The following is a 17,961-nucleotide window of genomic DNA, read 5'->3' as shown; positions in this document are numbered from 1 at the left end:
TGTTTGAAACAAATAGTTAAGGGTACCTTTAAATATTAGCATTTTAAATAAATAAACACCAGCGGGGGTCAAGTAACGGGGGGAGGGCTGGGTAGAAAGTAATGTATGGGATAGATAAAAGAAGTTATTAAAGATGTAAGAAATAGATTTATTACCATATGTTACCAATAAAAATTGTTTTAAACAGAAAAGAAGCAGCATGGAATGTTTTTAAGATGCAAAATGAAAGCACCTTAACTAAACGTTGATAGAGATGAAAAAAACTTTGGAGAGGGATTTTCACTGAGAGCAAGCTCTCTCCCTTTGATCTCAGATCACTGTTGCTGGGGGAAGGGGGGAGATGTAAGAGAAAGTATTGTTCCAGACTATGCAGTGCCTTAAAAGCTATAACCTACATCAGCAGCACTTCTCACCCAGAAACAAACTGGATGGTGACTAGGAACAGGGCCTTGCCTATGGCACCTTTTTTCTGGACATGCCTCCAGGAGTCCTGTGTGGTGCCTTCCCTTCATAAAGCAAATTCACCTTCCTTTTTGGAGAAAGCCTTGCTGAGGAAGGTGGTAGTTGTATGTGCTGCGCATTGTCATATTTCTAATTGCTACTAGTACTTAGAAAAACAGTTTATTAATATTTTTTTCATTTTTAAAAAGTTTTATTGATTTAAACTACAAAAAAAAGAAGCATTGCAGAAAATACATTAAAAAGAGGAGGAAAGGGGCCTTGACAGAATAGGGAAAACAGAAACAAAAACCAGTACAAATATATCAGTTATAATTCCACCTCCCAATAAAATGCTCAAATCATTCTATCTACAAGTATAAAAATCTCCTTAAATGTTACCTGCCTTTCTTCCTTTACCAGAAAAAAAGGAATGATTTCTTTTAGTAAACTAGTAAACTAGTAGAGCAATGTAAATCTAAACACTTCTTAAACACAAATTAAATATAACCAGTTAAGAAAAAAGATTTTTCTTTCAAAACTGTCTCAACGCCAATTTTATCTAATTTAACAAGCCTGTTATAAGCACAGATTGTTGATTAAGCAAAATCCTTATTAAAAAAGCACATAAAAATCATTTCTTGATCCTTAAATTACATAAAATACAACTGAATAATTTGTCTATCTCAGTGTAACCCATTTCTCCTAATAACATATTGAAAACAAGACTGCCAAATTACCAAATCTACCAAATTCCACAGCAATTATGCTATCTGCCTTTTCAGTCTTTAATCCTACTCTTATATCATTATAAACAATCTCACTAAATAGGCATAGTGTAAATACATCTACTATATAGAGAAATATGTTCTCTGCACTCATTAACATTACTTCTTCAAAATCTCCCTTATTCTTTTAGAATCTAACCTCTGTTCATTATTAATGGTTACATGTTTATTTATTCGCAAGGAGAAAAAAAAGAACCCAGATTCCAGAGTCCTTCTTCCCAAAGATTAAAAACTTTTAAATTCCTTTGATTTCTGCACCCATATTGCATCCGAGGCAACCCATTTAATCACAGTTTGTCTTTTGATATCACATTTCACTTCTTAGTCAAAGTTCCTTGTCCAGCCATTCACTAATGCAAAAAGAAAAAAAAATTCAAAATCCTTTTTCCGAAAGGCTTTCCAAATCCTGATTTGTTGATTGGAGTGCAGCTTTTCTCCTCAACATGGCCTGCCCCCTCAACCACAGGGGGAAGAATTCATCGCGATTTTTCCCTCTCAACCTAATTTCACTGCATCTTGATTTCTGGTCTAGTTCTGAAAATGCGTCACAAGAGACCATCTTATTTTTCCTTTGTTTATTTAGAAGAGTATCACTTTCCCCTTCCAGTTTCACAGCTGTCAATACAGTCTCTTTAACAGTTGACCCCTGCAGGTTTACAGTGTCATTAGCTGTCAGCATAAAACAATTCATTTGGTCTTTCAGAGAAATGAGATTTGAACAGATATCTTTTCCATGTGACATTTCGTTAAGCGATGCCATTACTGATATCAAAACTCGAGTCTCTTAAATCAGATTGTAAATTTGCTTCAAACTCCTGTTAATCCCCATTCCACAACAGCTCCAACTGAAGTTTAAGAAACCATTCTTTCAAATACAGTCAGGCGATAGAGACAGAACTCTCTACAATATATCTCCTTTGTGTTCAGATCGTATTGCAACTTCTTAGTAATCTCTTAGATGTATGTATGTCCAATTATAATCTAAATCAATTTTAGTGATTATATTAAATCCAGTTTAAATAATTAAGACTGCTCGTAGCATTTCGATGCCACTTCTAAATCATTTGAGCTGGTCTTTTGTTATGCAGAATGACCCATCAGGGAATAGAATTAGAAAAACACCTACTTGTTAAGTAGAGTCATCGCTTTAGGAGTAGAAAAACGCTGCTTCAAAGGCATACTGGAGAAAGTGAAAGCAAAAAAGCAGCCGGGTGTTCTTTTTCTGCTGATATGCCAGCTTTCATGGCCGCGGAGCTTCAGAACATACAGAAAGCACAGGGAGCAGCTGCTCCCCCCCCCCCCCCCCGTAAAAGTCCCATGCCGAAGAAAAAGCCTTTCTGGGCTTTTTCTATGGGGGCATCACTTCTGTGACACCCCTCCAAAGGCCAGACTCAGAGCTGCCGCAGAAAGACAATCTGCAAGCAACTCTGAAGCCAAGATGACGGATCCTGGAAGTCAGTTTATTAATATTTTAAATGTGCTTATATTTTTGCTGGTTTCACTGCAAATATCTTGTTGCTAGTTTGCCTTGGAAGACTGATGACAGATTGCATATATGCTTTTCAATAAATTGAATGCCATAATTCCAGAGCTCTTATTTTTATAGACGACCCAAGATCTTAAATATAAGAATAAAAGTCATGCTTCCTTTTTAGTACAATTTTGTGTGCGTAACTTAGCCAACACCTCCAATCGGGGCACAGTAGAAGTAAGGTGCTATTAACTAACATCTTACAATAAGCAGTATGGACTACCTGAAGTTGTTTGTTTTAGTTGCCACCTTATTTTATATGTTTTTTTAGATTATATGTTTTAATGTTTATTTCATTTTATTGTTATATCTTATTATTTTTGTATGTGTTGTATCTGCTGTGAATTCAGTTGTGGGGTAGGGTGGAATATAAATCTAATTACATAAATAAAAATATTTTTGTTCTTTCCTCAGGCAAGCAAACTATGGGCTTTCCACTTTTGACCTTTCAGGACCGGACAGATGACAAACTCTACCGGCTTCAGACCCCTCAGAGCCCCTTGGTGCGGCCATCCATGTATGATTATTTCAGTATGGACTCCTACCCAGTTGGTACAAATGCAATTGTCGCTGTTATCTCCTATAGTGGCTATGACATGGAAGATGCAATGGTAAGTCTTCTGGCAAGGCAGACTTGGAAATGAACTTTCTCCTGATGAGCTCAATATGATAATATTTGGATTAAAATAGAATTTGACCCTCCTGATAAAAATTTAATCATTCTGTTGAAGGAAGTTTATTTTCATATTTATGAGCAAAAAAGAAGGCCTGCATATCAGGTGGCAACTTTGAGATGCTATAGCTGGTTCGTAAAGTCAGCCTGAGGTAGGGAAAACATGTAGTCTGGCATCCTACATCACACAGAGGTCACCTGTCTGCCTTGGACAGCCACAAACAAGGTGTAGAGGCCAAGGCCTTTCCCTGATATTGCCTTGTCGGTGTTGTACTCAGTTAATGCCCCTCTGAATGTGGAGGTCAGTTAATCATGGTTAGTAGTCATTGTTGGATGGATCTTCCATGAATTTGACTAATTCTCTTTTAAAGTATAATACGATTATAATATGATGGAAGGGTTAAAAATGCTGGCTAAACGTGAAAACTGTGTCATAATAGGTGATTTTAACTACCCGCAGATTGATTGGATCAATACGTGTTCTGGTCGAGAGAAAGAGATTGAGTTTCTAGACGCTCTCAGTGACTGTGCTATGGAGCATATGGTCACAGAACCTACCAGGGGTGGGACGATCCTGGATTTGGTCCTTAGTAATGCCCAACACTTGGTGAGAGATGTAAAAGTGATTGCACCACTTGGGAGTAGTGACCATAACGTTATTGATTTCACCATTTGTATAAATAGGGAGTTGCCCCAAAAGACCAGCACAACCATGTTTAACTTTAAAAGGGGTAAATTCTCTGAGATGAGGAGGCATGTGAAGAGGAAACTGAAAGGAAAGGTAAATACAATCAAAACTCTTGGGGAAGCTTGTAGGCTATTTAAAACTACAATCCTAGAAGCTCAGATAAAATATATACCACAAGTTAGGAAAGGCAGAAACAGGTATAAGAGAAGGCCTGCATGGTTAACAAACAAAGTAATGAAAGCTGTAAAAGGTAAGAAGGACTCCTTTAAGCGGTGGAAAGCTAGTCCAAGTGAGATTAATAAAAGGGAACACAGGCTGTGGCAAATCAAATGCAAGACTGTGATCAGGTAAGCAGAAAGGGACTATGAGGAGCATATTGCAAAAAACATAAAGACCAACAATAAAAATTTCTTCAAATATATTAGAAGCAGGAAACCAGCCAGGGAGGCAATGGGACCCTTGGATGACCAAGGGGTAAAAGGATTACTGAAGGAGGATAGGGAAATGGCTGAGAAGCTGAATGCATTTTTTGCCTCCGTCTTCACTGTGGAAGATGAGAAGTGTTTGTCCGCTCCAGAACCACTAATTTTGAAAGACCTGAGTCAGATTGAGGTGACAAGAGAGGAGGTCCTACAACTGACAAATTAAAAACTAGTAAGTCACCAGGTCCTGATGGCATACATACAAGAGTTCTGAAGGAACTCAAAATTGAACTTGTGGATCTCCTGACAAAAATATGTAATCTTTCATTGAAATCTGCCTTTGTTCCTGAGGACTGGAAGGTAGCAAATGTCACCCCCATCTTTAAAAAGGGTTCTAGAGGAGATCCGGGAAATTACAGGCCAGTCAGTCTGACTTCAATACCGAGAAAGTTTGTATAAACCATTATCAGGTACAGAATGAGTAGGCACATTGATGAACATGAGTTATTGAGGAAGAAAGACTCAGCATGGGTTCTGTAAGGGAAGATCTTGCCTCACTAACCTGTTACAGTTCTTTGAGGGGGTGAACAAACAAGTGGACAAAGGGGACCCAATAGATGTTGTTTACCTTGACTTCCAGAAAGCTTTTGATAAAGTTCCTCATCAAAGGCTCCTTAGTAAGCTCGAGAGTCATGGAGTAAAAGGACAGGTCCACTTGTGGATCAAAAACTGGCTAATTAATAGGAAGCAGAGAGTGAGTATAAATGGGTAGTCTTCGCAGTGGAGGGCGGTAAGCAGTGGGGTGCCACAGTACTGGGTCCCATGCTTTTTAACTTGTTCATTAATGATTCGGAGTTGGGAGTTAGCAGCGAAGTGGCCAGGTTTGCAGATGACACTAAATTGTTCAGGGTGGTGAGAACCAGAGAGGATTGTAAGGAACTCCAAAGGGATCTGTTGAGGCTGGATGAGTGGGCGTCAATGTGGCAGATGAGGTTCAGTGTGACCAAAGTAATGCACATTGGAGCCAAGAATCCCAGCTACAAATACAAGTTGATGGGGTGTGAACTGGCAGAGACTGACCAAGAGAGAGATCTTGGGGTCGTGGTAGATAACTCACTGAAAATGTCAAGACAGTGTGCGATTGCAATAAAAAAGGCCAACGCCATGCTGGGAATTATTAGGAAGAGAATTGAAAACAAATCAGCCAGTATCATAATGCCCCTGTATAAATCGATGGTGCGGTCTCATTTGGAACACTGTGTATAATTCTGGTCACCGCACCTCAGAAAGGATATTATAGCACTGGAAAAGGGCAACTAGAATGATTAAAGGTTTGGAACACTTTCCGTATGAAGAAAGGTTAAAACGCTTGGGGCTCTTTAGCTTGGAGAAACGTCAACTGCGGGTTGACATGATAAGAGGTTTACAAGATTATGCATGGGATGGAGAAGGTAGAGAAAGAAGTCCTTTTCTCCCTTTCTCACAGTACAAGAACTCGTGGGCATTCAATGAAATTGCTGAGCAGTCGGGTTAAAACGGATAAAAGGAAGTACTTCTTCACCCAAAGGGTGATTAACGTGGAATTCACTGCCACAGGAGGTGGTGGTGGCTACAAGCATAGCCAGCTTCAAGAGGGGATTGGATAAAATTATGGAGCAGTGGTCCATCAGTGGCTATTAGCCACAGTGTGTGTATGTGTGTGTGTGTATTTTGGCCACTGTGTGACGCAGAGTGTTGGACTGGATGGGCAATTGGCCCGATCCAACATGGCTTCTCTTATGTTCTTATTCGAATGGCCCATCAATACATCCAGTGGTGGTGAATTCCACAATTCAATTACTCATTTTCACTGGATGCTCCCAATCTTGGTGTTATGGGAGAGAAAGAAAAACTTATTTCTATCCACTTTCTCCTCCCCTTACATAATTTTATAAACTACTGTCGTGTCCTACCTTAGTCATTTTTCTTCTAAACTGAAAAGCCCCAGACCTCAGGCCTTTCCTCATAGGAAAGGCACTTCAACCCCTTATGATTTTAGTTGTTCAGTTCTGCAATCTTAGAGACACTGTTGCTATATTTCCCTGTAACCACAGAAACCAGATGCTTTGGGCTACGTAAGCATTTCCTGTCTCTAAGGTTTTACTTGATATGGGCTTGCATGACTGTTTGTTTGTTTTTTAGGTTATAAACAAAGCTTCATGGGAGAGAGGGTTTGCTCATGGAAGTATCTACAAGACAGAGTGTATTGATCTTGCTGCAAAAGTTAAGCAAGGATCTGAAAATTTAGTTTTTGGGATTGGTCATGGTAGCCCAAATCCTTTGAAGACTTTGGATGCTGATGGTCTGCCATACATTGGGACCAAGCTTGAATATGGGGACCCTTATTACAGCTATCTGAATCTCAGCACAGGGGAAAGCTTTGTGACCTACCATAAGTAAGTTCAGATTGCTACTGTTTAGCTGCACTTTAAGTCCTGAAAACTGTTTTGTAAAAACCGCCAAACATAAAGACTGGGGTGTCCTGATCCCTCTGGGGAATACCACCTCTCCTCAGGGCCCTGGAAAACACTTTGGAGTGGTGAATTTTGATGTGGAAGTGTGTTGGGTTTTGATGGGGAAGAATCCCCTGTTCAGTAAGTGAAGTTCACCTGCTGGCCTTGGCCAAATCTCTCTACCAGGCTGACCTACTTTAGCATGCAACTATGAGAATAAATGAGAGAGAGAGAAATTAATGCTGTTCGGATGCTGAAAAGTGCTTTAATATTATTTTTGCTGGTCTCTCTCCTTTCTTCAGGAACAGGGAAACCTGTTATGTGGATAACATTAAAATATGTAGCAATGACACCGGAACTGGAAGATTCAAAAGTGTTTGCATCACTCTGAGAATCCCACGGAATCCAACTATTGGGGACAAATTTGCCAGCCGGCATGGGCAGAAAGGCATATTGAGCCGGCTGTGGCCAGCTGAGGACATGCCATTTACAGAAAGTGGAATGGTGCCAGATATTCTCTTCAACCCTCATGGCTTTCCATCCCGAATGACCATTGGCATGTTAATTGAGAGCATGGCAGGGAAATCAGCAGCACTGCACGGGCTCTGCCATGATGCTACTCCCTTCACATTTTCTGAAGAGAACTCTGCCCTGGCACACTTCGGTGAGATGCTGAAGGCTGCTGGCTACAATTACTATGGGAATGAGAAGATGTACAGTGGTGTCAGCGGAGCAGAGCTGGAAGTGGACATTTTCATTGGAGTTGTGTATTACCAGCGCTTGAGACATATGGTCTCTGACAAGTTTCAAGTTAGGACTACTGGGGCCAGAGACAAAGTTACCAACCAACCCCTTGGAGGAAGGAACGTTCAAGGAGGCATCCGCTTTGGAGAGATGGAGCGGGATGCACTGTTGGCTCATGGAACATCCTTCTTGCTCCATGACCGCCTCTTCCACTGCTCCGATCGCTCTGTGGCCCATGTGTGTGTTAGATGTGGCAGTTTGCTTTCTCCTTTGTTGAAACCTCCACCTGCTGGGTCCAGCACCTGCATTAGGAAGTACATTTGTACCATATGTGAGCGGAGTGATACCATAGAAACAATTGCTATACCTTATGTCTTTCGATGTTTTGTGGCAGAAATGGCAGCCATTAACGTAAAAGTGAAACTTCATGTGAATTAATTGTGGCAACACAAGCTGTTCACTTTTTAACTTTGGAAAAGCAGCAGACTTGCTTCCATTGTGAAATGTTTAAAAGAGCTGGTGGTTCATTGTGAGCTGTCTGTATCTAAAACACAGGTAAAACTCTGCTTACCAGGGTTGGTCTGCTAAGAAAACACACTCAGGCATGTCTGATGGTCACTTTAAACTTTGTGCAAACTAGCACAGTTCTCTATTGCTTTTTAATAAATTATTGGCTGGATAACCATTTTCAAATTGAAATGTGTTCATCTGCTCTGCAGACTGTAGAACCAATTTTTCCCCCTGCTTGGAAGTGTGATTTATGCCAACAACAAGGACACCAAAAAGAGGCTGGGGGTGAACATCAGAAAGCAGTTGGAAGTCTTTCTGTGTTATGTGCCTTTATGTCCAGGATAGTGGTTCAGTATTGAAAGACTTGCTTGATTAAAAAGGGAAATTTATTTATTTATTTATTTATTACTTTACATTTATATCCCGCCCTCTCCGCAAGCGGACTCAGGGCGGCTTACAGTATCATAAAAACAATCAATTCCATAAAACATATAAAACCATAATACATTTATCAGTTTAAAACTATTACGCTATCTCAATCCAGTCTGGCGGTATTGGGTTCTGACTATGACCACCAGCTTCTGTAGGATGTCCAGTGGCAGCCCATTTTCAGTCAACCAGAAAAGCCTGTCTAAACAGTTCGGTCTTACAGGCCCTGCGGAACGTCGACAAATCCCGCAGGGCCCTTATAGCTTCTGGGAGGGTGTTCCAGAGTTCTGGTGCTGCCACCGAGAAGGCCCTAGATCTTGTTGCGCATAGCCTGGCTTCTTTTGGGCCAGGGGCAGACAGCAGATTTTTTGTCCCTGATCGCAGTGCTCTCTGGGGGATATATGGGGAAAGGCGGTCCCGTAGATAGGCAGGTCCCTGACCATAAAGGGCTTTAAAGGTTAATACCAACACCTTGAAGCGAACTCGGAACACAACAGGCAACCAGTGCAGCTCTCTCAGCACTGGCCGAATGTGCTTCCGTCGTGGTAGCCCCATTAACAGCCGTGCCGCAGCGTTCTGCACTAGTTGTAGTCTCCGGGTTAGCGTCAGGGGTAGCCCCATGTAGAGAGCATTACAGTGATCTATTCTTTGACCGTAGCATGGATTACCGTCGCTAGATCGCTGCGGTCCAGGTAAGGGGCCAGCTGCCGTGCTTGCCGAAGATGGAAAAAGGCAAATCTAACAGTGGCTGCCACCTGAGCCTCCATTGTAAGGGAGGACTCAAGGAGCACGCCTAAGCTCTTGACCTTGGGGACCGGTATTAGTGGCACCCCGTCAAGAGCCGGCAGCTGGATCTCTCTCCCCGGACCGCCCCGACCCAGGTAGAGAACCTCCGTCTTCGTCGGATTCAATTTCAGCCGACTCAGTCTGAGCCAGGAGGCCACGGCTTGTAATGCCAGGTCTAGATTTTCCAGGGTACAGTCAGACTGGCCACCCATCATTAGGTAGAGCTGGGTGTCATCCGCATATTGATGGCAACCCAGTCCATACCTCCTGACTATCTGGGCAAGGGGGCGCATATAGATATTAAATAACATCGGGGATAGGACCGCTCCCTGCGGCACCCCGCAACTAAGGGAGTGCCTCTGGGATGCTTCCTCCCCTATCACCACCCTTTGTCCCCGATCTTGGAGAAAGGAAGTCAGCCACTGCAAGGCAGATCCCTGTATCCCCACATCGGTGAGGCGGTCAGTCAGTAGCTGGTGGTCAACCGTGTCAAAAGCTGCAGTCATCAGCCAGTCCTGAAAGGTGATGCCAGTAACTCTTTAGGCAACATTTGCCTTCCCCCAACTCCACTTGAGTGTTCTGCCCGTCATCAATGGAAGGGGCTCTAGCACAAACAAAAATAGGCTTTAATTATGTCACAAAAACAGTTTTATAACTAAGCTTCCTTCTAGTTTGCAGGAGAGAAACAACTTTCCTCCTACCAGACTGTTATTTTCTTAGAAGTGTGGAGACCTCTCTGCAAGGACTGTGGGTGGCAGTTTTTTATCTTTAGCTACCCCACTTAGAGGTTGCTCAGAAGATGTGCGGGGGAATGTAATGGGTTGGTATAGTTGATACTTTACTGAATTAATGTAGAGGGTTGCTTTCTGTTTTAATTATTAAATTAATATTGCTTGCTAGTTTTTCCTGAAATGATTTTGCTTTAAAGTCTTCAGGCTTTGTTTTTTATTTTGCCATTTTTGCTATAAAGGGCTGTACACTGCACTAAGAGGAGGAGACAACATCTGCTTCCTAGCAGAGTCCATCAGATCAGGCCCTACAGTGCAGCTCCTCTAGGTCTCCAGACTGCTGTTTGTAACACAGAATGGCTGCAGCCTCTAATAAGCGGTGGGGTGGAGGGAAGTGTTATGTATAGACTGTATCCATACTAGCATCTGGCTTGGCTCAGAAGAGTTAAGTCTGAACCCTTGCTCTCTTCCCATTTGTTTATTGCACCTTTTGTAGGAGGAAGCAATCAGACAGGCTGCAATCCTATTTATTTATTGGATTTATATCCTGCCCTTTCCAGCAGAGCAGGCTCCTATGCATCCTTGGTTTAGTGACTGTCCCATTGAGCGTAATCTCATTAACTTTAATGCCACCTTTTCACCCAAATATAGGATTAGGCTGTAAATGATCCCCCACCCCCATACACACACATGCTGATGCACCCTCACTCATGCATTAAAATTGGGAGTGGAGGGAGGAAGCAAAGATGGGACTCTGTCAAAGACAGGTAGGGCTGAAAGATATTCAGTAATGGAATGAATCCACACAAGTGTAAATCCTGAAACGGGAGGAGTTGACGGAGCACAACACCTTCAGCCTGATCACAGGAAGGTATTTATTTATCCACTTTAGATTCAGGATTTTATGTCCCTCTCTTATCTTCCATATAAACGAGTGGTTGCCATTCACTACTTTGAGGGGAAATAGAGCGCTTGCAATAGGTGGATGCAAGGGTGGAAAATACAGTGAAGTCCCAGCCAACTTATGGTGATCCTGTAAGGCTTTCTAGGTGAGAGATGACCAGAGGTGGTTTGCGAGAGCCTGTCTTCACACAGCAACCCTGGACTTCCTTAGTAGTCTCCCATCCAAGTACTGTCCAGGGGTGATGAGATCAAGCTATCCTGGATTAACCAAGGGTATTCTGATAAGAAGAGCAAAGCCTGCTCTTCGCACTTGACCCTATGTGGTCTGGCCATTCCTTGCAGAGATGCTGCTGTGCCTCAGACCATGTGCCAATGGATCCTTCTGCTACAAAAAGCCTTCCCTCTTTGTCCAACCCACCCAGCTTTATGGACATTCTGTTGGTAGCAGGCAGTTGCACTCTCAACAGCAGGTGTCATTGCATGAATTGTCCTTGTGCTTTGGGTTAAACGGCATTACCTCAATGACTCAGGTGCATCCTTTGCTTGCTGCCAGTGGGAGGCTGCCTTTGTGGTTTATAACCGCTGACTTAAAGATAACGTTTGGGAGTGGTTTTTGCCTTCCTTTCCCATTTTTTCAGGCAAAGTTTTTCCAAAGTTATGCCTTTCCCTTATAGTGTCTCCAGGAATAAATCACAAAGTAGATTAAATTTATTCTAATGCAGAAATAGAGTCCAGTGGCACCTTTAAGCCCAATAAAGTTTTACTCAAGGTATGAGTTTCGTGCGTGCGCATGCCTTGAATGAAAGTTTGTTGGGCTTAAAGGTGCCACAGGACTCTAAATTTATTCTGTTGCTTCAGACCAACATGGCTACCCACCTGGATTCTATTTCTGCATTAGGTATGAAAATACTTAACCAAGGGTCACTTAGCACTGCAAATGGCTTAAATTTTTGAATGTAAGATATCCTTGAAAAGTTTTTTTAGACTTTTTTGGTAGTTCTTGGGGTTAAAAATACTTATTTCCAGCCTTTCTTCCCAAGAGGGACCCAAAGTGGCTTACATCACTTTTCTCTCCTCCATTTCATCCTCACAACAGCCCTGTGAGGCAGGTTAGGCTGAGAATGTGTGACTGGCCCAAGGTCACTCTGCAAGCTTCCAAGGCACAGCAGAGATTTGAACCTGGATCTTCCAGATCCTAGACACTCTTAACCACTAACCACACTGGCTTAAAGGTTATTCTGATCCAGCTCTTTGCAGTGTTTTGCTGCAAGCTTAACTAGTAAAAGCACAACAAAAATATGAATAAAAACAAAATAGCACACTAAACTATACAGCAAAATGCATAATATAAACCTGCTCAATTTACATTGAGTATACAAGGTCACAGGATTCAGCTTCTCAGGGCACAGTATTTGGATTGCTTGGGTCAACATTTTTTAATTTTTTAGCATAGGTGCAATAGGATTTTGCATAAATTAGTGGAACTTTATAGAATAGCCAACAAAGAACTTAACTAAATCCACTCTCTCAATGTCCCTTGTCCACAAACTCCATGGCCTTGCAAACTATCAGGGTTTAACATGCAGTAGGGATACTGTATCTCAAACACAGACAACCACCAGTTCAATGAGTCTTGGTTAACATTCCCTGTTCCAAGTTTGAATGCAAGGCCAAAGGGATTTCTGTTCTTCAGGAAGTATTTTCCCAAGGCTTGGGTCTGCGGGCCATCTGAGAAGGTGCTGGGTTCTTGTGTGTTGCAGTGATATTTAGTTTCTGGAGTCCAGGAATGTTCTGCCCAGTCTGGACCAGCTGAATTATCTGAGAGACAGATGCTGAAGTCTCTGGAGCATGGGGTTGGCCTGCCAGGTCCTCTTTAGTCTTTTCCTTTCCATCGCCCTCAGTAACAGGATGGGAGTTGGTCACTATGGGCTCCATTCTATAGTTAATGGATAACAACTGACTATTCACATGGGAATCAGAGGAAAGGAAAGCGTTCCAAGAGCATGCCTAAAAAGGAAAGACATTTCCTACATTTTAAACAACTGCAGTTTGAGCTCTCTGCCAGATTTGTTTTTATTTTCAAATAAAAAAGCAATGAAGCATTAGATATTCTGTGACCATTATTCAATTATTAAATTAATGGAACTTAAAAGGGGCAAGCAGGCAAGCCTACACACATACAAGCACACAAGTTATAACTTCCCATTCTCTACAGGCAATGAATGTGGATGGGATTGACAATATTAGAAAGACCATCAGATCGCCACACAGCTCTTAATCAGTGTTCCCTTTAAGCTGAGTTAGTGTGAGCTAACTCAGTTTTTTAGCCTTTGTCTCACAAATTTTTGTCCTCGCTCAGAAAAAATAGCCCCAGAGCAAACTAATTTATGCAGTAGCTCACAAATTTAATGCCAGTAGCTCACAAAGTAGATTTTTTGCTCACAAGACTCCACAGTTTATAGGGAGTATTGCTCTTAATCCTAGGATTTTCTGCACAGCATTGCTTATTTTAATCCAGATAATGATGCTCCAACCACATTCCCTCAATGTGAAAAGCAAAAAAGATTTGGAAAGCTTTATGCAACATGAAAGAAACACTGTAGTTAGGAGGCCTGATGTAAACATAATGTCGGTGAGAAAAATTATGCATGCAGTATTGCATACTGCTGGGATCTCATCAAAACATGTCCAAGTGAAATGGAAACATGACTGCACAATTTTAGATCCTTGGTATGCTAATATGGCACACATTATGGAGTTATGGGTAGGGAGGGAATCCACTTTCATCTCTGGTAACAGGGTGATTTGCCCTAGAGGGCATATACACATTGAGGATGGAATGCAAGAGCGATAATTGAGGCTGAGCGTTGTATGTCCCCAAGAATAGCAGTACTTCCCTTGAATGTGGAAGTACAATAGCAACTTAAAGATCCTTCTGGCTCATTACACACTTCTCTTGCATGGGGGAGAGAGCAAGTCTGAGAACTTCTCAGCGGAAGAGTAGAAGAGCCACCTTCAGACCCAGTTGCAAAAGCAGAATAATGTTGCACCTGGCCACCCACCATGGAAGACCAAATGGAAGTTCCCTCCCCAACAACATCTCAAAGGCACACAGAGACATTTCACAATGCCTGCTGTCACTATCCAATCTACTGCGGGGGGGAAGGGGTGGTTTGCAGCCATCTGCAAGAAGCGTTCATGCAAACCACACCTGCAGAGAGCTAGTCACAGTAGGGACCTGCACCTTCCAAATCTGAGAAGAGCACAGAGATGCTGGGGAAGGGGCCAGGGGGAGGATGCAGAACAAAACTCACAGCTGTTAACTGTCTGCAATTGATGTAGATAAATTTGTCAAGGCATGAGGAAGTCTCAGCATCTATGCCATGTTGGCTTGTCAGGTGGCTGGATTAGCTGAGTCTGACCTAGCAAAGCAAGTCTTATGTTCTCATGGAAAATGTAAGATTTTCACACACATCCCATTTACTCTGTAGGTATACTGTTAAAACCAGAGGAAGTAGCTGTCAAAGGATCAGGACTGTGCCATCCTAAATAGCTACACTTTTCAAAGGCCACTGCTTGGGATAGAACTGGGAGATATGATAGAGAAGATCCCTGGTTGAAATCTAATCTGTACCACACATCTCACAAGTTGATGTTCTCCCATGAACACTGAAAAGAAAATAACTAACCATATATCTTGAAAAGCACAAACAAGTGAAAAGTCTCTATTTCTATATATTCTCCCTTTCACTCACCTCCTATTCTGTTTTCCCAGCTAGCACCTCTTTCCCTGCACAATGTCCCTAAATGCCTGCCCTGGAACTGCCAATGTCCATCTAATTTTTATTTATGTTTCAGATGGTAGCTGTGCTGGTCTGTAGTAGAGCACATAGATTCGAATCCTGTACCACCTTTAAAGACCAACAAGATTTTCAGGGTATGAGCTTTCCATAGTCAACGCTCCCTTCTGCAGATACCATCTCGACAGATACCATACTCAGAAATCTTGTTGGTCTTCATGGGGCTACTGTATCTTTCTACTGAACTCAAATCTAGCTTATTTCCCACCTTTTCTCGTGGTTCAAGGCGGCTTCCAAATCACAATTTAAAGCACACAATAAAACAAACCCCCCACCCCCAAAACACCTACAGTTTATTACCCTCCTTCCCATTAAGAGCCCTAGCAAACAGAACAGCCTTGGAGCGCCTCCTCCTCTCCTTAGGGAGCCCCTTCCGCAGCAATTCTTCTTTAACTCCCGGCCCTGGCACGGAGCACGCATGCAGCCCGTGCCTATGTGTGCTTACTCGGGAAAAAGCACGGCCAGGTTCATTGGAACTTGCAACCCACTACTGAACCCGTACAAGCCTGCTGCTAGCCATGATCTCAGTACCATCCCCTCCACCTACCACTTTCATATGGCTCCAGAAAACCGAAATCCCGGCCCGGTGGCTCCGCTTCACACTTCCTGGGAGTTACCATCTGGGCAGAGGGGGGCGCCAGGCTGTACCAAAAGCGGCTTTCTAGCAGGGGCAATCTAGTCTCAACCTGCTTGAGCGTGTATCCGAAGAATGTTCTTTTCTCACGTTTTACTGTCTTCCTCCGTATTCCTGCTCAAGAAATTAACGCAATTTTTAGGCTTCTATCCAATAAATAAATTTGCAAGCTGTAAATCTATTCTTGTATACAAAAGGTACAGTTCTAAAGAAAAGAAATCTTTGTTTTTACACGTTTCAGCAGAAGGAACGATGTAGAACAGAGATGTGTCCAGTGGCACGTTAAGAGAGACCAACGAAGTTTTATTCACTGTACTATCTCTCGTGTGCATGCACACTGTCACTTCCTCAGATACCATCTGCTTATATTATGTGAATTAAACTTTGTTGCCACGGGAGTCATACTTTGTTCTCTTTCTTCAGCCCAACATGGCTACTCACCTGAATTCATTTAGAACACAGGTGTTGTAAGTAGATCCATGTTGGGCTGAAGTAACAGAATAAGGTTAGTGACGTGTCCAGTGAAGAGCAGCAAAGTTTTATTCAGGGTATGAGCTTTCCTGTGCAAGAAGCACAGTTCTTCAGATAAAATGAAATGGAAGAAAACCATTCAAACGTATTTTTAAAAATCTTTTACATTAAAAATCTAGCTGATTAATCAGGAGCATGTTTCTTGATCAAACAGCTGTTGTGTTGATAAATTAATCAGCCCAGGAGTGTCCAGAAAAAATGTTTGTGTTAACATAGTCTACTCTAGAGTGTTTCCTCTAATCACAAGGAATGTTACCTGTTGTGTATGTGAACTAAGACTGTTTATAATTACGGGTGTTCCTGCCTGGCTCATTGGAGCCTTTAGGACTGAGCTTGGGGACTCAGGAACAATGGGCAGTACATAAGAACATAAAAGAGAAGCCATGTTGGATCAGGCCAATGGCCCATCCAGTCCAACACTCTGTGTCACACAGTATCCAAAAAAAATGTGCCTACTAATTCTCTCTTTGATAATGGTTTCCACCAACTTTTCCGGCATCAGCTCCCTGCTGCCCTGCTCCAATCATGGGCCCCCTGCTGATTTGAATGATCCAATGGCATCCTAGCACAAGAACCTTGAAGTGTATGTAGTTGGCCCTGTTGGACCATTTCGTCAGTCTTAGAGTTCAGCTGTTACCATGCTGTAAATAAAAGAGCTATGATCACTACAACAGCATCTCCTCCTTGCATTGAACCCACTATATCAGGGGTGGCCAACGGTAGCTCTCCAGATGTTTTTTGCTTACAACTCCCATCAGCCCCAGCCAGCATGGCCAATGGCTGGGGCTGATGGGAGTTGTAGGCAAAACACATCTGGAAAGCTACCGTTGGCCACCCCTGCACTATATTATACTACCCTAATAGAGCTTCTGTTGGCCACCCCTGCACTATATTATACTACCCTAATGGAACTTCATGAGCCAATGGCTAAGGGACTGCAGTACAGACTCCTTTTCCCAAACCACTTTCTGGGACAAAAGAATCTAGGGTTGCCAAGTCTGTGTTGGCAAATACCTGGAGACTTTGAGGATGGATCCAGGAGAGGGCAGAGTTTGGGGAGGGGAGAGGCCTCAGCATGGTACAATGCCATAGAATTCACCCTTCAAAGCAGCCATTTTCTCCAGGGGAGCTGATCTCTGCCAGCTGGAGATCAGTTGTAAAAGCAGGAGATCTCCACCTCCACTTGGAGGCTGACAACTCTAAGAGAATCCACTCCAACACAAACCTATAATGCATCCGCTTCACCAGGCCCATTCCTGCCAGCTAGTCAAATGGATACCATGGGAGATGGTATCTAAAATCAACAGGAATACACTCCCCATCCCACCCACCCAGTTGCTTCCTGGGATAAACAGATGGGGCACTTTTCCCCCAGGCCAGTTGGCAACTCTACTTATCAAATCAGCATAGATCATCCACCAGCTTGGTCAGAACACACAGGTCTTTTTAGATGAAAGTGATGACTCTCCAGAAGTAAAAAAAGATTCTACGCTTCTATATTGTACACTTTTCCAGCAATCCTAGGAAACCAAGGCATACACATAGTTCTGCTTGTAGCACAATTTTGCTTTTAATTACTGCTTTTATGTACTCCTCACAAGAGTTGAAGAATCTATCTAGATTGTGAGGCGGGGCTGGGAAGCTGTTTTGATCACTAGAGATTAGCTGCGTTTAGGCAGCTGCACAGTCACCCGTTAGAGATGGGAAGGGAAACCCAAAGTTAGACAGGAATAAATAGTAAAGGGCGGCTTGGCACACTGTCACTAGCACCCTGTCTGTGTTCACGCCCCTCAAAAGATGCCTT

The 17,961-nt window shown here is 42.7% G+C and overlaps 1 protein-coding gene across 1 annotated transcript in view; it reads left to right on the top strand.

Moving 5' to 3' along the window:
- POLR1B (RNA polymerase I subunit B) overlaps positions 1-8,458 on the top strand; it is a 36,761-nt gene extending 28,303 nt beyond the window's left edge. Inside the window, exons 13-15 of the mRNA XM_060248202.1 lie at positions 3,172-3,368; positions 6,722-6,975; positions 7,335-8,458. Of these exons, the coding sequence (XP_060104185.1) occupies positions 3,172-3,368; positions 6,722-6,975; positions 7,335-8,214 (1,331 nt within the window). The 3' untranslated portion in view covers positions 8,215-8,458. The remainder of the gene's footprint in view (positions 1-3,171; positions 3,369-6,721; positions 6,976-7,334) is intronic.
- Positions 8,459-17,961: the final 9,503 nt, after the last annotated feature.

Source organism: Heteronotia binoei, chromosome 1 (assembly GCF_032191835.1).
Source record: "Heteronotia binoei isolate CCM8104 ecotype False Entrance Well chromosome 1, APGP_CSIRO_Hbin_v1, whole genome shotgun sequence".
NCBI classification, from domain to species: Eukaryota; Metazoa; Chordata; class Lepidosauria; order Squamata; family Gekkonidae; genus Heteronotia; species Heteronotia binoei.
The sequence above is the reverse complement of the archived record's forward strand: the minus strand, read 5'-3'. Positions and strand labels throughout refer to the sequence as shown.